A 25545-nucleotide genomic window follows, 5' to 3' on the forward strand; every position below is an offset into this window, starting at 1 on the left:
TTTTTAGAGGCTGATGATGAGAACTAAGACTCCCTGTTTGTAGTACAGCCATAATCTTAATAAATAGCTAACTGACTCTGTGGATAAGTAATCACTGAAAAACAATATATCTGTTTTAAAAAAACAAAACAAAAAAAAAGTAACATTTTGAATACAATTATAAATTCTCGGGAACAACTCTAGGGAGCAAAATACATAGAGAAATATTTTAAGTAATTTTTTGAATATTTTTTCTTAATATCCAGCTGTAGAAAAATTACAATTTAGTTCATTGACTTTAAATAAATAACAAGTGGTCAACATTTTTGTAATTTTTTTCACTGCCTTTATTTACTAAAGAAGTAGAGAATTTTCACTTTGGGAAGTTATTGTTCACGCATTTTAGTGAATGAGATAAAGTTGTGTTCCCTTCAGTCATTCAATCGTGTGCAAGCAAAAACTCATTATTGGTTTATTTCCTTTGCACATCATTGAACGGTTTTCACAAAGCATTTACTTTGTAAAGTGTACATCCTGTAGTTCTTAAGTAAATCAGTGTCAATGTGCCATTTTCAGGTCAACATCAGCTGTCAGTCTGCTGATGTTTTAGGGAAGTGGTCTTCAAACTACGGCCCGGGGGCCAGAGGTGGCCCTTTGCTTGCCTTTTCTGGCCCTTGGGTCACTTCTCCCACTAATACACTATTCTGCCAACTTACATCAACAATGGGGCACCATTTCTCCCATTGACAACTGTGGTGCACTCTTCCTCCCAATGATACCAATGATGGGGCGCTATTCCTCCCAATGATACCAATGGTGGGGGTGATATTCCTCCCATAGATACCGAAGATGGTACGCTATGCCTCCCAATGATACCAAGGATAGGGCGCTATTGTTACCAATGATACCAAAGATGGGGCGATATTCCTCCCAATGATAGGGGTGATATTCCTCCCATAGATACTGAAGATGGGACGCTATTCCTCCCAATGATACCAACGATAGGGCGCTATTGTTCCCAATGATACCAAAGATGGGGCAATATTCCTCCCAATGATACTAACAATGGAGTGCTATTCCTCCCAATGATTGCAAATGTAGTGATCTTTACTCCCACTGATGCCAGGGAAATTTCTACTCCCGCTGGCCATAGTCCGACCCTCCTAAAGTCTGAAGGACAATAAACTGGCCCTTTGTTTAGAAACTTTGGAAACCTCTGTTCTAGGGCCTTTAAAAACAATCTGGGCATGAGCAACTAAAATGCAAAAGTTAGCCTGTGTTCCCCTCAAACATCCAATTATATGAAGTAAAAGACTTCTGCACTTAATTGGATGTTTGACATAAACAATTCACCTTGCATCGCTCTTAAGAAGCCCTTAGTGCATTTAATATGAGGACCCCATATCTCACTCTAAAGCTCTACATGGGTCCTCTACCTAACGGTATAGGCACTACTTAAATTGAGCTTAATTTCTAAAGAAAATATTTATCAGTCTGGTTTTGATATAACAATACAGAAAGTTTTAGGTAAATCACATGGCAGTAAAAGGGTCAAAGCTTACCTCTTTCTCACAGTTTGTGCTAAGAGTCAGCATAGCCATGGGGCTGTTGGGTGCGCTGTTCCCGGGCCCAGGTGGCATCATGTGGTCTCCTGGCTGGTTCGGACAGGGCAAGCTTAGTGCTTTGTTTGAATGCTTGGTGGTTGTCAGATATTGTTGCACCTGCTGTTTCTGCGCCTGCTGGATGTGGTACTTTGTTGGATTTTCAAGGTGGGTCTGCACCTACCAAATAAAGTCAAAGATCATTAGTGTTCTGTAAAACTCAACTACAATGGCTATTATTCTACAATGGTTGGAAAACAAGAACATGAATTTAGACATCAGAGTTAATAAACACCTAACTTCAGACACCATTTTAAAGAAATCTTTGAAGGCTGCCAAAAGATACCCTTCTTCTACAAAATGCTAGTTGTTTGGTTGTGTCACTGACCCGGAGCAGGTATTCATTAGATGAAATCAGGTTGAAGTCACAACTGAGCTTCATAATCATTCTTGGTCAAGGATTTAAAAAGTACTGAATGCAGAAGATCAAAATGAGTGCCATGAGAGTTTTCAGAAGGAGGGTAATGAAGATTGATACATAAATCTTCAAAAATGCAAAACACTTCAAATACCAAACAAAAGCTGCATTAGCTAATATAATAATAATAATAATAATAATATTAATAATAATAATAATATAATTATATAATAATTATAATAATAATATAATACAATTTAGAATGTAAAAAATTTATTTATTATGTTATGACAGTTGTAAATCAGCAAATATGTGCTACAATTGTACAGGCATACCCCACTTTTAAGTATGCAATGGGTTTATTTACTACAGTTGGAAAGTGCAAAATCAGGCTCACTTCTGCATAGAAACCAATGAGCGTCCAGTTTTTATTACTAAAGGTTAATTGAACAAGCTGGGCTTAGAAGCTCATTGGTTTCTATGTAGAAGTGAGCCTGATTTTGCACTTTCCAGCTTTAGTAAATAAACCCCATTTTATATATATATATATATATATATATATATATATATATATATATATATATGTACATATGTATATATAAATACTTTTTTATTTTTTAATATGGTTAACACTTTCACCTAGCAGCACTATGGTCGTTGGTTCAAATCCCAACTATTTGGGCCATATAGACCAATATTTGTCAAATTTTGTACATTGTGAGGAATGGCACTACCTGAGTTTGTGTGTTCTGCCCATGCCTGATGGGATTTCTTCCAGGTACTCCGGTTTCCTTCCACACTCCAAAAACAATGCAGGTAGGTAACTAGCTCCTGTCTAATTTGGCCCCAGTATGTGTGTGTATGAATTTGAGTTAGGAACGTTAGATTGTAAGCTCCTGGAGGGCAGGGATGCAAAGGTACAATATATATATAAAGTACTGCCCAAATTGACAGCGCTATATAAATACCTGTAATAAATACATAATAAATAAAAGTATATATGTATTACATACATCTGTATAAGCCAAGCTCCTGCCTGTCACAAACCAATAATCTGAATCAAGATTCCCAGATCAGTAATAAGACCACACATAAATACGATTAAGTGGCAGCAACAATACTCCTATCACTATAGCTGATCATATCAGAAATGTATTCATTTAGTATACCTAGAGCACGTTATATGATATCACAATATTATATCAAAACCCATCATTGTGTTAATGGTAATTTTTCAAATCAAGCAACAATGCCAAGAAGCTGGAGGGGATGTCCAGATCCTGGGAGACAAGTTCTCGTGTAAATTAGTGGCAAAAAAGATTTATTGGACGGTGGAGGAGAAATGAGTATATACAGTACCTATACTACCTCTTGACAGCTCTAGCTAAACCCGAAGAGGGCAGAAGAGGAGAGGATATCAAACCTTCCATTGGAGTGTGCCCCAGCTGGGGAAGCACTGTCAGACCTTATAGGTCTATAATTGAGGTGAGCGCAGTGGTGAATTGGTGGTGGGGCATAGTCACGTATGCATGTCCAAACCCACGTATGGTGAAAATTAAAAGAAGAGTCACAGTTTTGAAGGAGAAAAGTGTGAAGATTGAGGAATTGTTTTATCACATGTGAACTTTGTTTTGAATATCACTAGATGGACTTCATGTTAAATACTTCGCTAGATGAGTGGATTAATTATTTTTACGTTGCACATTTTTTTGGACAAGCGCAACCAATAAGGAATGATACATTCACTTCAGAGTTGCGGGAACACAATTACTTGGTTGCAGCTGTCATACTGTTTTAATTCTAGTTTTTAAAGTGATAACGCGGAATTACACATTGGTTCAATAAATGAAAAAAAAAATATATATATATATATATATATATATATATATATATATATATATATAAATATGTACACACACACATATATATATATAATATATATAAAATATATATCTGTATAAGCCAAGCTGCTGCCTGTCAGAACCAATATTCTGAATCAAGATTTCAAGATCAGTACTAAAACCAAACATAAATACGATTAAGTAGCAGCAACAATACTCCTATCACTATAGCTGATCATATCAGAAATTTATTAATTTAGTATAACTACAGCACCTTATATTATATCACAATATTATATCAAAGCACACCGTTGTAATTTTTCAAATCGAGCAGCAATGCTTAATATACAATATTGAAAGACCTATAGAATTAAACCAAGACCTCTATATCCTATTTCTAAATAGGTACAAGAAAATATTACATAGCTCATAGATAAAATATTACGAATTTTCTTTATCTACTGATGGTTCTGTGTTTTGCAAAGTGCTTTGATGTCTTTCCTCGCACACAGGTCAGGTCAAGACTCCTTTTACAATTATAACATATTTTTTTTTATTATTATTATTATTATTAGAAATTTTTGCAATAGAATACTAGTGCATTTTAATTTTTTACTATTTCCAATAAAGGGTATATTTTTTCCTTAGCAGAACTGTTATGTCTGGTTCACACTCAAGAGCAAGTTGATTTACGTAAGCTCATTGACGCTGGTGTTCTACACCATTAAGACGAGGATATTTTTAAAAAGGTGAAATCCGCTCTGGGCATGAGATGCGCATAGCACAAAGTTGTGGGCTGGTATAAAACGATTCTTTTAATATATCTAAAAGTCCTTTTAATAGTAAAATGGAAGTACTGGTGTGGGAATTTTCAAGCAACATCCGGAGAGTGTTATGACATCACCATAGTTGGGTTTAAAGGTGTCTGTTACTCTTGCCTTACTATTGTTAGTGGTCCGTGTTTTGGGCTACTGTTTTCTATGTCATATTTTATTGTATAAATGGCAAAAAAAAATGTCTTCAATAAAAATGACCTGGCTCAAAAAAAGATTTCTAATGCAGCATATACACGATCGCAATTCTCGTTGGAAAAGCCTTGGATGGTTTTTCCGAAGAAACTCTGATGGAATTCCGCTCAAGCTTGTGTTGCCTGCATATGTTCACAACAAATTTTGACCATCAAGAACGCAGTGACGTACAACACTGCGACGAGCCACGAAAATGAAGTTCAATGCTTCTGAGCATGTGTCGAATTGTTTCTGAGCATGCATCGGAATTTGCCACAGACGATTGGAATTTCCGATAGCAACCTTTTCCGTCGGAAAAATAGAGAAAATTCTGCCAGCAAAAGTCCAATGGAGCATACACACGGTCGCATTTTCCGATGAAAAGTTCGGTCTTTTGCTGGCCGAATTTCCGATGTGTGCGGGGCCTTTCCATGTGTACTAAAAAGCTAAAAGTAAAACTAAAAGTGAAGCACTGAATTAATTTTTTGCCCCCTTTATACTGGTGACCCGATTCTTTAAACAAAAACTTACACAGGTGAAGACGGTGAGCAGTGTTTCTCATCCCCCCCGCCCCCACCAGATCAGGTTCTGCCATTTGTATATATGTCACTGCACTGTGCATAAGGAAACATGACCAGGTATATTTCAGCCCCTAGATGATTCCAGGGATGTAACTTACACCCAGAACAGGGTTAAGCATTAAAAAATAAGTTAAAAATAACAGGTAAAATTAGTAAATTGTATTAGTAATAATATGAATAATAATAATGAAAAATTTGTTTAAGGTATTAAAATAATAATAATAAATCAGTCAAATGTTTTAATTTTCTATTCTAATCATGACATGCATTACTTTTTTTCCCCTTAAAATAAAATACTTATTTTTTTAGTATTTAATTAATTAGTAATACAAGGTTTGTTATCTAGAAGACAGAAGCATGTTTAATGCAAAAAAAAAAAAAAAGGTATAAAAATATATAAAACATGCAATGCAATTTTTTTTTTTTTACGATATATAAAATATGCATTGTGCAAAGTTTTTGTTATAAAGTAACGGAATAACGGTAGCACACCTATGTACTAATAGACACATAACCAGGTATATTTTTATGATTCCAGGGATGTAACTTACACCCAGAACAGGGTTGAGCATTAAAAAATAAGTAAAAAAATAACAGGCAAAATTTGTAAAATGTGTTTAATGTATTAAAATAATAATAATAAATCAGTCAAATGTTTTAATTTTCTATTCTAATCGTGACATGCATTGCTTTTTTCCCCTGAAAGTGAAATACTTATTTTTGTCAAAAAAATGAGTAATCCAAGGTTTGTTATCTAGAAGACAGAAGCATGTTTAATGCAACAAAAAAAAGGTATAAAAATATATAAAACATGCATTGTGCAATTTTGTTTGTTAAAAAGCAAAGGAATAATGATAGCACACCTATGTACTAATAGGCACATGAACAAGCACAGAGAGGAAAAAAAAGAAACAGATATCACAAGTCACACAGCTTAGAGAACTGATACGTTTGTACCTTAATCCATTCACCCACCGACTTGTCATTTTATCTAATTAGTGAGCTACTCTATTACGAAGTGCTATATATTTTTTGGTGATACATTCTCCTTAAAAGGGAGGGTAATAAATGGAAATGGTAACTTATCTAATTTATATTCCATTACACTACTTAAAAGTTTTTTCTACAATACAACTAATTATGGCCCATACACACGATCCGAATATCGTATGAAAACTGTCATCCGAGGAAGAATCGTGCGATTTTCGGATCGTGTGTACACTACTTTCGAGAGCCAATCACGACATTTCATCCGATATTATTCGACTGGACAAGCACGAAAATTTTCCTTGTACGATACCAGATCGTACGATTTTCGTTTAGTCAGTATAGTTATCATCCGAAAATATAATACAACTACATTACAACACGTGACATCACTTCTAATTTTTCGTCCGAGAATTTTCACAACTTTATTTACCTATTCAATTTCTACTTGCAACTATTAAGCAAAAAAGGTTGTACGATTTGTCGTACGATCGTGTGTACAGGCCATTAAGCTTCATGTACACTGCTGCTGGTAAACGGACGTTTAGGATCAGTTGGGCATTTTTTTCAACTGCCCCTGAACCCTCCTCTATGTTATCCTATCAGTACATGTACACAGGGCCGTTTATAGTTATTTCTAAGCAGCTGAGTTTAGAAGAAATTTTTGGAAAGCAAAAAAATGCATTCAGGACGGATGTTCAGAGGCATCAGAAACGGCAAATGCCTGTAACCGCATTTAGCCGCGTTTCATTTACAGGCATTTTTTTTTAAAGAAATTTGAAAAAAAAAAAGTACGCTTCTAAGTGTAAATACGGCTGAACGCGGCATGTAAACGTGGCAAAGCGGACGTTTTTAAACGCTGGTTACTATCTGTCAAGTTAAATCGTTCAGGAGAGGTTGTAAAAACGTCCCGTGTACATGAATCCTAATACAGGCATACCCCACTTTTATGTATACAATGGGGTTTATTTACTAAAGCTGGAAAGTGCAAAATCAGGCTCCCTTCTGAAAGAAACCAATGAGCTTCCAGGTTTTATTACCACCAATTGAACAAGCTGGGGTTAGAAGCTCATTGGTTTCTATGCAGAAGTGAGCATGATTTTGCACTTTCCAGCTTTAGTAAATAAACCCCATTGTGTACATATAAGTGGGGCATGCCTGTGATTAAAAACAGTCTGATCAATATTCCTATGGCACACATTCCTGGTAAAAATGCCTCTTATGTTGGGTGCTGCAGCGAATTACCAGTTGGGTCCTGGAAACGACCAAACAAGCGTACATATTCGCCAGCACACCATGGATCGACAATTTTCATCCAAAATTTTTTAATAAAAAAGATTGCATCACAATCGGAGCCGCGCAGGACACCTTCGTCAGGACACCTTCGTGTGATGACGAAGGGGTCCTGCGCGGCTCCGAAATTAATTAATAATAAAAACAGAGTCTTTTTGTAAAACTAGATTTCAAAAGCGATCACACTTATTCAAAACTGCTTATTTTTAAGTGCAGCAATCTATAGCAATAGATCAGAAATATTATCGCCCTGGTTGGATGAAGCGTGAATTCTGATTGGTTGCCATGAGCTATTGCATTTCAGAACTTGCACTTAAGAATAAGCATGCATTAATGAATATTTAAAATTTGATAATATTTAATATTTAAATTTAAAAAAAATGAAAAAAAAAAAAAAAAAGTAAAGAATTGAATCCCACCTGGTAATGGTTATAGTCAAGCATTTCCAGCATGCTACAGTCCAACGGCTTTAGCTTGAAAATCACCAAATTTGGTTATCTTTATCTCTCAAGCTTCTTTATTCAACCTCCACCAACAAGTTTTGCTAAGTGCGCACTAGAACCTTCATTACAGCTATCGAGGGCTTATAATAAGCTAAGCTAATTAGTTACGCGTGTAAAGAAACAAACAGCTCATAGAAGGGGCTTTTTGGGAGCCAGGAAAGTGTTGCCATTTATCTGGATACTATTTTTTCTGACGACTTTGACGTCATTCTTTTTCATAAACATAAAAGGACCTCTTTTAAAGAGGGCATGCTATCAAAGTCAAATTGACAAAAGCGCTCGGGGCGTTTCGTCTATTCATCTTTTGTTCCAGTGCTGCCGATAGACGATGGTCTGTCTTTCTAACCCATAAGGTTAAAAGTTGTGTGTTCGTTTCTTAAAGAAAGCAGACATGGCATTGGGATGGCTACGCATGAGTCTCCCGTACACGTGTCTGCCTTCCATACATTGGAGATGGCTCCTTGATGGCCCAGTGTATGTCACTGTGTTAGATCTTATCGCCGGCTACTGTAACTATTCATTCGCCCCACTTAAGGTCCTTTTTCGTTATGATTTTTTTTTATTTTTTCCAGGAGATGCACACATTTGTAACAAAAGATAGGCTTTCATCTCATTTAAGCAGGCACCGCTGTTGGCTTTGTATTAATGTAAAAGAGCCGCTGTTGCGTATTTTAAGTGAGCGCACATTTTGGGACACCTTTACTGACAGACTGTTCAAATTAAAGCGGCACTCTGGGCAAACTGCTAAAAAAGGATGTTTTACTTGTTGTATTTCTGTCCATCCAAGTTCTTAGATTTACACAGCTCTGCCCCACAGCACAGTCCCATCTAACAGAGCAGGGAACGTGACATTTCTCTGCTGCAGTTTCGCTTTCACTTACAGCCCACCTCCCTCATCCTGTGACTGGCCAATAACAAAACGAAGCAGCTTACTGATGAGCACATCTCTAAGTCACTTTGCTGTCTCTTCTCCTATCAGAGAAAAAATGGAAGGGGGTGCCCCAGGGATTGTATGGGCAAGGGATAAGGCCAAGTAGAGAAGTAACTAACTATGTTAACTATGAAGGCGATCTATACACTGGGGGGGGAGAACCTCTGGGGCAGGGGTAGGGAACCTCGGCTCTCCAGCTGTTTTGAAACTACAAATCCCATAATGCCTCTGCCTCTAGGCCCCTGTTGGAGATTCCGGCAACCAGATCCGTCGGATTAGTTCCGACGGATTAATTCTGGAAGAGTTCTGGAAGTGATGTTGCATACACACGGTCGGACTCAGTTGTCGGAAAATCCGATTGTACATAACATGATGACGTTATTTCCTTACGACGGGACTACGTTCAGGCTAGTAGCCAATAGCTTTGGTCTAGAAATTTGATCTGAGCATGCGTGGCACTTTGTCCGTCGGAGTAGGCTACACATGATCGGAGTATGTCCGATCGGAGCATTTTGTCGGAAAATTTTACCGGCAAGTTGGAAAAGTTGATCCGTCGGATATTCAGTCAGAAACAGTCCGATGCAGACCACACACAGTCGGAATATCCGACAAAACTGTCCAATAAGAAACATTCCGTCGGAAACTCCGACTGTGTGTAGAAGGGCTAAGAGTCATGCCTGTGATTGTTAGGGTCTTGTAATGTTTCATGGGATTTGTAGTTTCAAAACAGCTGGAGAGCCAAGGTTCCCTACCCCTGCTCTGGGGGAATCTAGGATGGAAAAGGACCTGGGGGTCCTAGTAGATGATAGGCTCAGCAATGGCATGCAATGCCAAGCTGCTGCTAACCAAGCAAACAGAATATTGGCATTAAAAAAAGGGGATCAACTCCAAAGATAAAACGATAATTCTCCCGCTCTACAAGACTCTGGTCCAGCTGCACCTGGAATATGCTGTCCAGTTCTGGGCACCGGTCCTCAGGATGGTTGTACTGGAAATGGAGCGAGTACAAAGAAGGGCAACAAAGCTGATAAAGGGTCTGGAGGATATTAGTTATGAGGAAAGGTTGTGAGCACTGAACTTATTCTCTCTGGAGAAGAGACGCTTGAGAGGGGATATGATTTCAATATACAAATACCGTACTGGTGACACCACAATAGGGATAAAACTTTTTCGTAGAAGGGAATTTAATAAGACACGTGGCCACTCATTAAAATTAGAAGAAAAGAAGTTTAACCTTAAACTACGTAGAGGGTTCTTTACTGTAAGAGCAGCAAGGATGTGGAATTCCCTTCCACAGGTGGTGGTCTCATTGATAGTTTCAAGAAACTATTAGATAAGCACCTGAACGACCACAACATAAAGGGATATACAATCTAATACTGACATATAATCACACACATAGGTTGGACTTGATGGACTTGTGTCTTTTTTCAACCTCACCTACTATGTAATTATGTAAATGTAAATATAAATTTTTATTTTAACGTAAATTGTTTATCCGTAGGACTGGATCCATAGGCGCTGAGTTGTGTTCAATATGGCGTGATTTTTGGGCAATTATGTAACTACGTTTTACTTCTCTTCTTGGCCTGATCCCTTGCCCATACAATGCCTGGGGCATCCTCTTCCATTTTTTCTCTACTAATTTGGGATGTGGCTTGGGTTCCCTATTTATAGACTTTAGGTAGCTTACCACTATTTTCTTCTCCTATCAGGGCGCTTCTTGCACAGCAGCACGCCAGATTGGCTCCTTGTGCTCCTCTCCCTCACCTCCTCCAAGATCTGCTTTGTAGTAGATTCATACCAAGCCAAATGTAGATATCCGTACTGCTCACGTTAAATAAATTAAATATACTTTATACAGTGAGGAAAAAAAAGTATTTGATCCGCTGCTGATTTTGTACATTGCCCACTGATAAAGAAATGATCAATCTATGATTTTAATGGTAGGCTTATTTTAATATTGAGAGACAGAATAACAACAAAAATATACAGAAAAACGCTATAAATTGATTTGCATTTTAATGAGTGAAATAAGTATTTGATTCCCTATCAATCAGCAAGATTTCTGGCTCCCAGGTGTCTTCTATACAGGTAAGGAAAAGAGAAGGGGGTCCCCTTGTGGTGGACTTTTACCATTTAAGCCCCCGGACCATTTACCAGCTAAAGGACCAGGCCCCTTTTTGCGATTCGGCACTGCGTCGCTTTAACTGACAATTGCGCGGTCGTGCGACGTGGCTCCCAAACAAAATTGGCATCCTTTTTTCCCCACAAATAGAGCTTTCTTTTGGTGGTATTTGATCACCTCTGCGTTTTTTATTTTTTGCGCTATAAACAAAAATAGAGCGACAATTTTGAAAAAAATTCAATATTTTTTACTTTTTGCTATAATAAATATCCCCAAAAATATATAAAAAACATTTTTTTCCTCAGTTTAGGCCGATACGTATTCTTCTACATATTTTTGTTAAAAAAAATCGCAATAATCGTTTATTGATTGGTTTGCGCAAAAGTTATAGCGTCTACAAAATAGGAGATAGTTTTATGGCATTTTTATTAATATTTTTTTTTACTAGTAATGGCGGCGATCAGCGATTTTTATTGTGACTGCGACATTATGACGGACACGTCCGACAATTTTGACACATTTTTAGGACCACTGGCATTAATACAACGATCATTGCGATTACAAATGTACTAAGTACTGTAAAAATGTCACTGGCAGTGAAGGGGTTAAACACTAGGAGGCAGTATAGGGGTTAAGTGTGAGTGTGTGTGTGTGTTTTTTTTACTGTAGGGGGCGTGGCTTGGCATGTGATGTCACTGATCGTCTTTCCCTATAACAGGGAACAGACGACCAGTGACAGGCTCACTAGGAAGCACGAGGAGAGGTTTGTTTACACAGACCTCTCCCCGTTCTTCTGCTCTGCGACCTGATCGTGGGACACCGGCGATGATCGGGTCCGCGGGCCACGGTCACGGAGCTCTGGACCGGGTCGCGCATGTGCCACCGGCGGCGCGCGCATGACCCGTAGGTGGGGTCATAAAGGTCAACGTACCTGTACGTTCCTGTGCCCAGCCGTGCCATTCTGCCAACGTATATCGGCGTGAGAAGGTCCTTAAGTGGTTAAGGCATAATATATGTGAGAAAAATTTATAGTTTTTAAAGTTTCAAAAATATTTATTTATAAAAATATAGAAAGCAGATACAAAACAGGGAATGCTTTAACATATCTAGAACGTATGCACCGTTATTAGATACAAAATACAATCTATACTTCTTGAACCCGACGCGTTTCAGAGCGCAGAGTTGTCTCCTTCTTCAGGGGTATATATTAACAAGAAGAAATCATGTTCTAAAATAGTGTAATAGGTAAATGAATACATAGCATTTGCATTAATGTCTAAAAGATGTACACATAATTAGAAAAAATTCTCAAAATTGACTTACATACATTATGATGGTATGATTGTATGATTGACATTCCAGTGATTGTTTCTTTAAAAGCATGTGAGAACACGCTAAAGAAACAATCACTGGTATGTCAATCATACAATCATACCGTCATAATGTATGTAAGTCAATTTTGAGAATTTTTCCTAATTATGTGTACATCTTTTAGACATTAATGCAAATGCTATGTATTCATTTACCTATTACTCTATTTTAAAACACGATTTCTTCTTGTTAATAGATACCCCTGAAGAAGGAGACAACTCTGTACTTTGAAACGCGTCGGGTGCAAGAAGTATAGATTGTATTTTGTATCTAATGATCGTGAATACGTTCTAGATATGTTAAAGCATTCCCTGTTTTGTATCTGCTTTCTATATTTTTCTAAATAAATATTTTTGAAACTTTAAAAACTACACATTTTTCTTAGATATATCATGCCTTAAAAGTCCACCACAAGGGGATCCCCTTTCGTTCAATACTGGATGCGGCATCAATTTTTGCTCAAATATTGCTGGCTAAATAGCTTTCTATACAGGTAAGGAGCTGAGATTAGGAGCACTCTCTAATGGCCCATACACAAGATCCAAATATCGTACGAAAAATCGTCCGAGGAAGAATCGTACGATTTTCGGATCGTGTGTACACTACTTTCGAGAGCCGATCACGACAGTTCATCCGATATTATTTGATCGAAAAATTTTCTCGTACGATACCAGATCGTATGATTTTCGTTTAGTCAGTATAGTTGTCGTCCGAAAATACAATACAAATACATTACTCCACTTCCAATTTTTTTTTTTCTGTCGTACGAAACTTTTCATGACTTTATTTACCTATTCAATTTCTACTTGCGACTATTAAGCGGAAAAACTCGCACAATCTGTCGTATGATATATTCGGATCGTGTGTACGGGCTGTTAAAGGGAGTGCTCTGAACCTCAGCCTGTTACCTGTATAAAAGACACCTGTCCACAGAACAGGGTGGATAAAAATAAATCTTTTTTTTTTTAAATCTAAAAAAAAATCTGATTTTTGTTTTTATTTAAATCTGATTTTTTTGATTTTTATGAAATTTATTTTAATAAATAAATAAATAAAATAGTTTTCTATGTAGGATACATTAATCATTTAGTTTATTCAGCGTGAAATGGAGCTTAGTTATGTAGCATGAGGTTGTATATTCTGAAATATTTATAATTTTGGTAAACTCATTTAATGAATCTAAGCGCTTCAAGCTGAGATAACATGCACTGCATTGATGCATTCACACAATTTCACAGTAATCATGAGATAAAACAAAGTTCAGGAATATTCCTTTATGCCATTGTTTTGCAAATCTATGTACACTACAAACTGTATGATTGAATCAGTTCTGATATCGCTGTTTTACTGACCTGACAGCTTATTATTCTAAATAGGAAACCTTCATATTGTTTGCAAATATTAAAGATTCTACCAGCAAGAATAAGTCCTTACATGTAAAGAGCACCTGTCATTTCAGATCCATCATGGCACTGCCTGTTAGCGGGCATCCACTTACCTGCTGCCGCATCACCAGCCGTCCCACTGCCAGAGACTGCGACTACAGGGAATGACCAGAGAAGGCGACTGCGACTACAGGGAATGACCAGAGACTGCGGTTGCGAATATAGGGAATGACCAGAGACTGAGGCTATGACTACAAGGAATGACCAGAGACTGCAACTACAGGAAATGATCAGAGACTGCAACTGCAACTACAGGGAATGACCAGAGACTGCAACTACAGGGAATGACCAGAGACTGCGGCTGCAACTACATGAAATGACCAGAGACTGCGAATACAAGGAATGACCAGAGACTGCAACTACAAGGAATGACCAGAGACTGCGGCTGCGACTACAGGGAATGACCAGAGACTGCAGCTGCAACTACAGGAAATGACCAGAGACTGCAACTACAGGGAATGACCAGAGACTGCGGCTGCAACTACAGGAAATGACCAGAGATTGCAACTACAAGGAATGACCAGAGACTGCGGCTGCGACTACAGGGAATGACCAGAGACTGCCAGAGAGGGAATGACCAGAGACTGCGAATGCAACTACAGGGAATGACCAGAGACTGAGGCTATGACTACAAGGAATGACCAGAGACTGCAACTACAGGAAATGACCAGAGACTGCGACTGCGACTACAGGGAATGACCAGAGACTTCCACTACAGGAAATGACCAGAGACTGCCACTACAGGGAATGACCAGAGACTGCGGCTGCGACCACAGGGAATGACCTGACCAGACACTTTGACTACAGGAAATGACCAGAGACTGTGACTACAGGGAATGACCAGAGACTGCGACTACAGGGAATGACCAGAGACTGCCACTACAGGGAATGACCAGAGACTGCGGCTGCGACCACAGGGAATGACCTGACCAGAGACTTTGACTACAGGAAATGACCAGAGACTGCGACTACAGGAAATTACCAGAGACTGCGACTACAGGAAATTACCAGAGACTGCGAGTACAGGGAATGACCAGATACTGCGACTACAGGAAATGACCAGAGACTGCGAGTACAGGGAATGACCAGAGACTGCGGCTGTGACTACAGGGAATGACCAGAGACTGCGACTACAGGAAATGACCAGAGACTGCGAGTACAGGGAATGACCAGAGACTGCGGCTGTGACTACAGGGAATGATATAGTGACCCAGAGTCAGCTGAAAATGGGCTAGTATCAGCTTTCAACTGACATAGCAAAGCCGCTCCGGGCTTGGGAAGTATCCACCCAGCTACCTGATTGACAGCTGCCTCCCCCTACCAGCAGATAAGACAAGAAAGGCTCACTGCTCCAGGTGAGATGAGGAAGCCTGATGGAACTGGTGGGTGCTCGCCTCTGTAATCAGATACAGAAGAATGCCACGATCAGATACAGAAGAGTGCCTGGTAGACGCGTTTCACACTACTCTGAGTACTTAATCATTACACAGGTAAGTAAAAATGATGTTCCTTAAATAGCCCCACCTAAGGTGCATCATTTTTACTTACCTGCGTAATGATAAAGGAGTAGTGTGAAATGTGTCTAGCAGGCACTCTGGTCTTGTGATGTCACTGTGGGATGTCATAAGAAAGGATTATGGATTTTGGATTACAATCGTGGTATGCAGCCTATTCTTCTTTTTTTTTCGTTTTGTATCTGATTGCAGAGGCGAGCACCCACCAGTTCCGTAGCTAGCATAGCTGGCCGTAGCTGACAGTCACTGCTCTCCACTCTGAACAGACCAAGAACTGAGCGGTCAGTGGTCATGTGATCGCTCAGTTCTCAGTCTTATGCCCTGTACACACAACCGGTTTTCCCATTGGAATAAACTCTGAAGGTTTTTCTGACCGAGTTCCGACGGAATTCTGCTCAAGCTGTCTTGCATACACACGTCTGACTGTCAAGAACGTGGTGACAATACATACGACAGGACTAGAAAATGGAAGTTCAATAGCCAGTAGCCAATAGCCTCCGTCTCGTACTTGCTTCAGAGCATGCGTCGTTTCTGGTCATCGGAACAGCATACAGACGAGTGGTTTTCCCGATAGGAATTGGTTCGTTTGGAAATATTTAGAACATATTCTATTTCTAGGTCCGTTAGAATTTTCAACATGAAAAGTCCGATGGGGCATACACACGATCGGAATATACGATGAAAAGCTCCCGTCTGACTTTTTCTGTCGGACATTCCGCTCGTGCGTACGCGGCATTAGAGTCAATGTGTGACAGCTGCAGTATCACACGGTTCCTGCAGCATTGAGGTGAGTATGAAAGTTACATTTTTTTTAAAAACCCAAAGAGCGAGTCTGGGATGGAGGAACTTGACTGGCCTCAACCCAGTGGAACACCTTTGGGATGAATTAGAGTGGAGACTGCGAGCCAGGCCTTCTTGTCCACATCAGCGCCCAAATACGCTTCTGGAAGAATGGTCAAACATTCCCATAGACACACTCCTAAACCTTGTGGACAGCCTTCCCAGAAGAGTTGAAGCTGTTATAGCTGCAAAGGGTGGGCCAACTCAATATTGAACCCTACGGACTAAGCCCCCGTACACACGGTCGGACATTCTGCAAACCAAATCCATCGGATTTTGTCCATCAGATTGTGTCCGAAACTGTTGCATACACACAGTCGGACAAAGTTGTCGAAAAATCCTATCTTTCAGAACATGATGACGTAATTTCGTTACGACAGGACTACGTTCACGCTAGTAGCCAATAGCTTTGATGTAGGAATTTGATCTGAGCATGCGTGGCACTTTGTCCGATCGGAATTCTCTACACATTATCGGATTGGACCAGTTTGTCGGAAAATATTTCCAACAAGTTGGAAAATTTGGTCCGACGGATATTCCGACGGAAACAGTCCGATGCATACCACACACAGTCGGATTATCCGACAACACGGTCCGATAGGACACATTCCGACGGATTCTCCGACCGTGTGTACAAGGGCTAAGACTGGGAAGCCATTAAAGTTCATGTGTGTGTAAAGGCAGGCGCCCCAATACTTTTGGTAATATCATGTATAAGGACAGCATCAAGAAAGAACTTGCTGCAGTATTTTATTATATTTTACTTTTACTTTAATTATATGGACTAAATACATAATGTAAAATTAAATCAGACTCAAGTCTTTTAAATGATCTGACATTGACTGAACTCTTCTCTATAAGACAATACTTTCTCTGTCTGGGAATCCAATAATATATAATAAAACATATAATTATATGTTAACAATGTTGGGATTGTTATTGAAGCAAAATCCATAGGCAAAGCTTTTGACCTTTAAGTTATTTTTAACTGTTCTCTCCGAGACTGGACCTATTTTTGACAGCAGTAACTAAGAAATCATAAATGGGGTTTTTTTTTTTCCTTTCACAATTGAAAAGGTTCTAATGGAAAACACGAGTGAGTTCACAATCATTTAAAATGATATTCCACAAAGTGCTGACTAGTGATGACTAAAGGGTCAACCAAACAGAGAATAATGGGCTTCTTCTGTCCGGGGCAAGAGTCACAGTCCGCTAGAATTCTCACACTCATCTGTATATGCATGTTGCATGACAGCAAATAAATATTTAGTCTTCTGACTACAGTAGTTGTAGTGGCTGAACAATTTATATTATAAATATTTATTCACTATAGTACCCAAAGTATCGGGACGCCTGCCTTTACACGCACATGAACTTTAAAAGCATCCCAGTCTAGGTCGATAGGGTTCAATATTGAGTTGGCCCATCCTTTGCAGCTATAACAGCTTCAACTCTTCTGGGAAGGCCGTCCACAAGGTTTAGGAGTGTCTATGGGAATGTTTGACCATTCTTCCAGAAGTGAATTTGTGAGGTCAGGCATTGATGTTGGATAAGAAGGCTTGGTTTACAGTCTCCACTCTAATTCTTCCCAAAGGTGTTTTATGGGGGGCTGAGATCAAGTTCCTCCACCTCAAAGTCGCTCATCCATGTCTTTATGGACCTTCCATTGTGCACTGGTGCGCATTCATGTTGGAACAGGAAGAGGCCATCCCCAAACTGTTCCCAGAAAGTTGGGAGCATTACATTTTCCAAAATGTCTTGGTATGCTGACGCCTTAAGAGTTCCCTTCACTGGAACTAAGGGGCCAAGCCCAATCCCTGAAAAACAACTCCACACCATAATCCCCCCTCCATCAAATGATTTGGACCAGTGCACAAAGCAAGTTCCATAAAAACATGATTCCTCACGTGGAGGAACTTGACTGGAATGACCTCAACCTAACTGAATACCTTTGGAATGAATTAGAGCGGAGACTCTGAGCCAGGCCTTCTCGTCCAACGTCAGTGCCTGACTGCACAAATGCGCTTCTAGAAGAATGGTCAAACATTCCCATAGACAATCCTGAACATTATGCACAGCCTTCCCAGAAGAGTTGATAGCTGAAAAGGGTGGGCCAACTCAATATTGAACCCTATGGACTAAGACTGGGATGCCATTAAAGTTCATATGTGTATAAAGGTATGTGTCCCAATACTTTTGGTAATATAGTGTATATTTCATGTATAAGAATTGTTACTTACCAACGATTTAAGGATTTGTAATTTTATCCAGCCAGTCTTTAGATCATTTGATCATTTGTAGCCTAAACCAGCCTGCTGAATGTTACTGAGTTTTTCTACTAGAGAATATAAATTACAGTTTATACCTGCTGTTTAATAGAGCTGCGCGATTCTGGCCAAAATGAGAATCCCAATTTTTTTAGTTATAATAAAAAGATCATGATTCTCGTGGCGTAAAATCTATCACATTATAAAAAAAATTGGGCTAACGTTACTGCTTAGTTTTTTTTTTATTCATTAAAGTGTAATTTTTTCCCTGCGCAAATACAGTGTGGCATACAATATTGCAACAACCACTATTTTATTTCCTAGGGTCTCTACTAAAAAATATATATATATATATATATATATATATATATATATATATATATATATATATATATATATATATATTTATATTTATATTTATAAAATGTTTTGGGGGTTCTAAGAAATTTTCTAGCAAAAAAAAATGATTTTAACTTGAAACCAACAAATGTCAGAAAACAGTTTAGTGTTTAAGTGGTTAACTTCCCTCATTTTCACACCAAAGTGTATTCCTTTGTATCTAAAGGACAAATTGTTACAATGCTTCTACTTAAAGCGGGAGTCCGCCGGGAGTTCCGCCGTTTTTTTTTAAAAAAGCCAGCAGCTACAAATACTGCAGCTGCTGACTTTTAAAATAGTGACACTTACCCGCCCAGCGCACCCGCGATGTCGGCACCCGAAGCCGATCTCTCGATCGTCTCTCGGGTGCTGCCGCCGCCATCTTGGGTATGGGAATCAGGAAGTGGAGCCTTTCGGCTTCATTTCCCAGTTCCCTACTGCGCATGCACGAGTCGCGCCGCGCAATAAGGATGGTCCCCGCTGTCTCTGGGATCCGCGTGTTTCCCAGCAGGCAGCGGGGGACCTTCGGAAAGGGGCGGCGATTCTGCGGAAAGGGGCGTACCTTCTGCAGAATCTACGCCGGAATCTCTGCTAAAGCCGACAGCCCTCCAAAGTAAGGGAAAAAAAAAACAAAAAAACGGTCAGTCTGCCAAGAATCACAACATTCTTTAGCAGTGGAACTTAAAGCGGAGGTCCACCCTAAAGTGGACCTTCCGCTCATTGGAATCCTCCCCCCCTCCGGCGCCACAATTGGCACCTTTCAGGGGGGAGGGGGGTGCAGACCATCTGCATAGAAAGAATCGGGAAATACCTTTTTCAAGATCGCAAACAAGGAAGAAATCGCAATAACGTCTTAATGATTAATCATGCAGCTCTACTGTTTACATATATTTTTAAGCCCTTATGAAAGGAGCAATGTGCGGCCCCCAAAATGTGTTGGCTGTTGCACCCATTACACTGTATGTTTGGAATAACAACTACATTTTGGACTCCAATACTTTAGCGTGGTGCTTCGAAAATTCAGATTTTACGTTTTTTTTTATCCAAATACCCCTGTCACATTGCAAAGCCAGGCTAATGATTACTATTTCTCTACTGCCATTAAATATCTGGTTTGAGATGGACTGACTGGATCAGTCATTGGTTGCGGGTGGGTGACTGTGTGTTCAAAGGAGAAGCGATCCTTTCCAGTGGGTCATGCCCAATTACGGATACTGGTGATGGACCCTCTTAGGGGCTTGGGCTGCTACCTTTCTGATATGACCTTGTGGTTGTTTCAGCAAGAAGACTTAGGTGGGCAAGAAGGAGTGCTTGGTGTCCAGAAAACCGCAACAATAGGTGTGTGGGTCACAAGATGTTTATTGTAGGTGTAAACATATACATCAAGCCAACACATAGGTGCTCCATATAGTGAACTTGGTGTTGAGTTATTTACTTTAAGGTCATCACAGAGGACAAGGGGGCACGCTTTACGGCTCCATGCACACTGAATCTGATAAACTGCAGTTTATTGGAGTTTGGGCGTTTTTTGTAAAAGCCCATAAACTCCACTCTATGTTAGCCTATGTGTCCATGCACACATGGACGTTTTTCAGCTTTAATGAGCAGTGGAGTTTATGGGCTTTTTTCTGAACGCCAGAAATTCGCGTTCAAAGTGCCATTTTTCAGCGCCAAAATACGACAAACGCCGATAAACGCTTATAAATGCTTGTAAACGCTCATAAACGCTCGTTCATTAGTGTTCGGCATTCTATTTTTCAATGCATTGTGGGATTTTTGGAGTGTCCTCTGTGTATTTTAATAAAAAAAACGCCCATTAACGCTAACGCTGTAAAACGCTCATAAACGCTAGTATAAAACGCTGTTAAAAGCAGGTTTTTAAACCAGCGTTTTGTGCCAGCAATCTGGCGTCCAGAAATAGCTTTTTTGAGCTTCAGTGTGCATGGAGCCTACATCTGGAGGAAAAGAGATTTAATCTCCAAATATGGAAAGGTTTCTTCACAGTAAGAGCTGTGAAAGTGTCGAATAGGCTCCCTCCAGAGGCGGTTCTGGCCAGCTCAGTAGATTGCTTTAAAAAAAGGAATGAATTCTTTCCTAAATGTACATAAAATGATGAGGTACTTTTACATTTATAGGTCTAGGGAATATCTGAATGCCTCTCGGGGGATCAAGAAATATTTTTTTCCCCTGCTGTAGCAAATTGGATCATGATCATGCTTTGCTGGGGTTTTTTGCTATACTCTGGATTACTGTGGGTAAAGGAATCTTGGAACACCCAATAAGAAGATAGTACGCGACGGGTCTAAACTCAGTCGTCAATCATTCAGAACCTGTAAGTAAGCAAGCCAAGGGGACCAAATTTTGTCAAAATTGAATTGTTTATCTCGTAAGACTCTTGACTATTTTTTCATTCAACATGATCCATGTACTTAATATTTTCAATAAAAATATTGGAGACATAAAAAAAGGCCTGGATTCTTTCCTAAATGTACATAATATACTGGATACTAACATTTATAGGTAAAATTGATCCGGGGAATATCTGATTGCCTCTCAGGGGATAAGGAAGGAATTTCTTCCCCCTGCTGTAGCAAATTGGATCATACTCTTCTGTTTTTTTTGCCTTCCTCTGGATCAACTGTAAGTATAGAATTGTGTATATAGGACTGCATATTTATTTTTTTTACCTTTTATTGGTTGAACCAGATGGACTTGTGTCTTTTTTTTTAACCCTTTCCCGACCAGTCGCCGCAGTTATACTGCGGCAGGTTTGCTCCCCTGGGCTACCCGTCGTAGCTGTATGTCGGTCCTTTAGGTTGCTGTAGCAAGCGTGTCCCCAGGGCCACGATGACTGCCTGGCACTGCGATCGCTGATGACAGAGCGAGAACCAGGATCTGTGTGTGTAAACAGGGGAGAGGAGACAGATCGTGTGTTCCTACTAAGTAGGAACACCGATCTGTCTCCTCCCCTAGTCAGTCACATTCTCCCCACAGTTAGAACACACATAGGGAACACAGTTAACCCCTTGATCACCCCCTAGTGTTAACCCTTGCCAGTGACATTTATACAGTAATCAGTGGCTATTTTTAACTCTGACGGCTGAATAAATGTCAATGGTCCCAAAAAAAGTGTCAAAAGTGGCCGATCTGTCGCAATGTTGCAGTCCCGATAAAAATCACAGATCACCGCCATTACTAGTAAAAAAATAAATAAATAAAAATGCCATAAATCTATCCCCTATTTTGTAGACGCTATAACTTGTGTGCAAACCAATCAATATGTGCTTAGTGCGATTTCTTTTACCAAAAATATGTATATGTACATATCGACCTAAACTGGTGAAGAAATTCTTTTTTTTTTTTAAATGTGGGATATTTATTATAGCAAAAAGTACAAGATATTAGGGGTTAATTATTAAAGGAAAAATCCACTTTGCACTGAAAATGCACTTGGAAGTAAAGTCGCTGTAGATCTGAGGGGGACATGCAAGGAAAATAAAAAACAGCATTTTAGCTTGCACATGATTGGATGATAAAATCAGAAGAGCTTCCCCTCATTTCAGATCATGTCATTCTTGAATGTGTGCGCTGTAATATGTTCTGCACATTTCAGATCTACCCCTTAGATTTAGAACGACTGCACTTCCAAGCGTACTTGCAGTGCAAAATGGATTCGCCGTTCATAAATTGTGTTTTTTTCCCCAAAATTGATGCTCTTTTTTTGTTTATAGCACAAAATCTGTGCCCACCACTGCCACCTATGAGTGCCCATCAGTGCCACCTATCAATGCCCATCAGTGTTGCATATCACTGTCACCCACCAGTGACGCCTATCAGTGCCCATCGTCAGTGCCCATCAGTGCCATCTCATTGGTGCCACCTTATCAGTGCTGCCTTATCAGTGCCCATCAGTGAAGGAGGAAACTTACTTACTTACAACATTTTGTAACAGAAACAAAGAAAAGCATAATTTTTTCAAAAATTTTGGTCTTTTTTTATTCGTTTAGCAAAAAAACAAAAACCGCAGAGGTGATCAAATACCACCAAAAGAAAGCTCAATTTGTGGGGAAAAAAAGGATATACATTTTGTTTGGGTACAACATTCGTACGACCGCACAATTGTCAGTTAAAGCGGTGCAGTGCCGTATCGCAAAAAATGGCCTGTTCCGGAAGGGGGCAAGTCCTTCTGGGGCTGAAGTGGTTAACCAGACTATTTTGGCCCCTTTCATACTGGGGCGGTGCGGGCGTCGGCGGTAAAGCGCCGCTATTTTTAGCGGCGCTTTACCATCGTTTTAGCTGCGCTTTACCGTCGTTTTAGCCGAAAAAGGGTTAAAACTGCTGCAGCGGCGCTTTGTCGGCGGTATAGCCGCGCAGCCCTGTTGATTTCAATGGGTGGGAGCAGTTTAGGAGCAGTAAATACACCGCTCCAAATATGCGGCTAGCAGGACTTTTGTCTTAGTCCGGCCAGCGCATCGCTCCAGTGTGAAAGCCCTCCGGCTTTCACACTGGAGTGAAACGGCCGGTTTTTTCAGGCGCTATACAGGCGCTATTTTTAGCGCTGTAGCACCTGAAAAGCGACCCAGTGTGAAAGGGGCCTTATGAAACTATAACTATGTAACTATGCAAACAAAATTCCTCTCCAACATACGTTTTTCAATGGTGTTTTTAGCTGCCTGGAGTTGAGCCTGTGCCTGGAGTTTAGCCTTAAGCGCACCGTTTGCGTCACTCATTCATATACAATAACAGGGGTGACATTTCATAAAGTGATCATTCATAGCATCCAAAAACTGGAAAACCTTATTTGTAAAGCTCACAATCACTGCTAAAACGAATTATTGGATTTACAGTTAATGAAGCATCTTTCTGTAAACAAAGTGCCGGTTTATGCTCTCAATTAGCCTGCTAATGCGGCTGTAAAATGAGATTTGTTTTACACACTGTGCTGAAAACTATATCAAATATCCTTATCTGTGCAATGCACAAAAAGTGCCATCACAGGCGACTCAAGGAGAGAGAAGGAAACGGTCTGCCCGCCGTGGTATTATCTACAGTGTAATATATTCTCTCCGTGACCCTAACAGTTAGTTATACACATAAAAGCATGGAATTGTATAAGTCTCTGGAAAGTACAGACAGTACACAAATGTGGCCACATGCATGGAAAAGGAAAGGGCGATTCACAGAAATTCTGCACTGAAGCCAGCGAGATGAAAAACTTGTTAGTGAGAAATTCCAGGTGCCAAAAGAAACAAATCGGTGACCCGCTGCCATCCAGCAGACAATGCAGCTGTGCTGAAATCAAACGAAGCAAATCTAATTTTGCTTAGTTTTCACTGGTTTAGGTTCTCTGTAATTAATTGCAGCATGATTTCACAGAGCTCCTCACATGTGCAGTGGGTAGGTCTATTTCCTAAACTGCTGCCTCCCTTCTTCCATCTCCATTATGCATCTCAAAGTACACTTTTCAGTTTTCATTGGAGTGCACCCGTGAATATAATCTGCCAGAGCAATCATGATCAGCTTGCTGCTACAATTGCTGAGACTGGGCACTTTGCCAAGTGCATTTGCACCAGAGCTTAGGAAATGAGCAGAAGCTCTGCTGACTTCCATCATCCAATCATGTGCAAGCAAAATGCTGTTTTTTGTTTTTTTCTTGCACGTGACCCCTTTCACACTGGGGCGTTTTTTAAGGCACTTTAGCGTTAAAAAAAGCACCTGTAAAGCGCCTGAAAGAAGCCTCATCTGCAATCCCAATGTGAAAGCCCGAGTGCTTTTACACCGAGACCCCTTGCACACTATGGCGTTTTTTCAGGCACTTTAGCGTTAAAATAAGCGCCTGTAAAGTGCCTGAAAGAAGCCTCAACTGCAATCCCAATGTGAAAGCCCGAGTGCTTTTACACTGAGGCGTTGTGCTGGCAGGGCCTCATAAAAAGTCCTGGAAGCAGCTTCTTTGCATCGCTTTTTTTTGAGTGGTGAATACACAGCTCCTAAAGCGCCCCTTCCCATTGAAACCAATGGGAAGCGCCTGTAAAACGCCTGAAAAGCGCCTGCAAAGCGATTTTGGCAGCAGTTCTTTGTGAGCGCTTTTGAATTTTTATTTGGCCACTAGCAGGGGTGAAAAGTGCCCCACTAGCGCTCGAAAAACACTGGTAAAGCACTGCTAGTTTAAGCAGCGCTTTACAATTGTTTTTCGGTCGCTGGCAGTGTGAAAAGGCTCTTAAAGCACTTGGGCTTTCACATTGGGATTGCAGATGAGGCTTCTTTCAAGCGCTTTACGGGCGCTTTTTTTTAACTCTAAAGCCCCTGAAAAACGCATGAAAAACACCCCAGTGTGAAAGGGGTCTAAGTCCTGGAGCAACTGCACTTGCAAAGTGCATGGTCTATTTGCCTTTAGTAAATCAACCCCTAAGTGCTCAAATCCTGCCCCAAACACGAATCCTCTCATTTTATATTTCAGTACA

General features: G+C 40.0%; 1 protein-coding gene across 16 annotated transcripts in view; it reads right to left on the bottom strand.

Moving 5' to 3' along the window:
- The window catches only part of MITF (melanocyte inducing transcription factor), a 339864-nt gene that overhangs the window by 48100 nt on the left and 266219 nt on the right, over nt 1-25545 (bottom strand). For 12 of the 16 annotated variants that reach the window (XM_077451870.1, XM_077451867.1, XM_077451861.1 and 9 more), the window contains exon 3: nt 1542-1760. In XM_077451870.1, coding sequence (XP_077307996.1) covers nt 1542-1760 — 219 coding nt within the window. Of the gene's footprint in view, nt 1-1541; nt 1761-8126; nt 8265-25545 lie in introns of those variants that run through there. The other 4 variants (XM_077451876.1, XM_077451875.1, XM_077451873.1 and 1 more) reach the window with 1 other exon arrangement.

The sequence above is a fragment of the Lithobates pipiens genome, unplaced genomic scaffold (assembly GCF_037356315.1).
Source record: "Lithobates pipiens isolate NorthernLeopardFrog02 unplaced genomic scaffold, aLitPip1_a1.2 Scaffold_23, whole genome shotgun sequence".
NCBI classification, from domain to species: domain Eukaryota; kingdom Metazoa; phylum Chordata; class Amphibia; order Anura; family Ranidae; genus Lithobates; species Lithobates pipiens.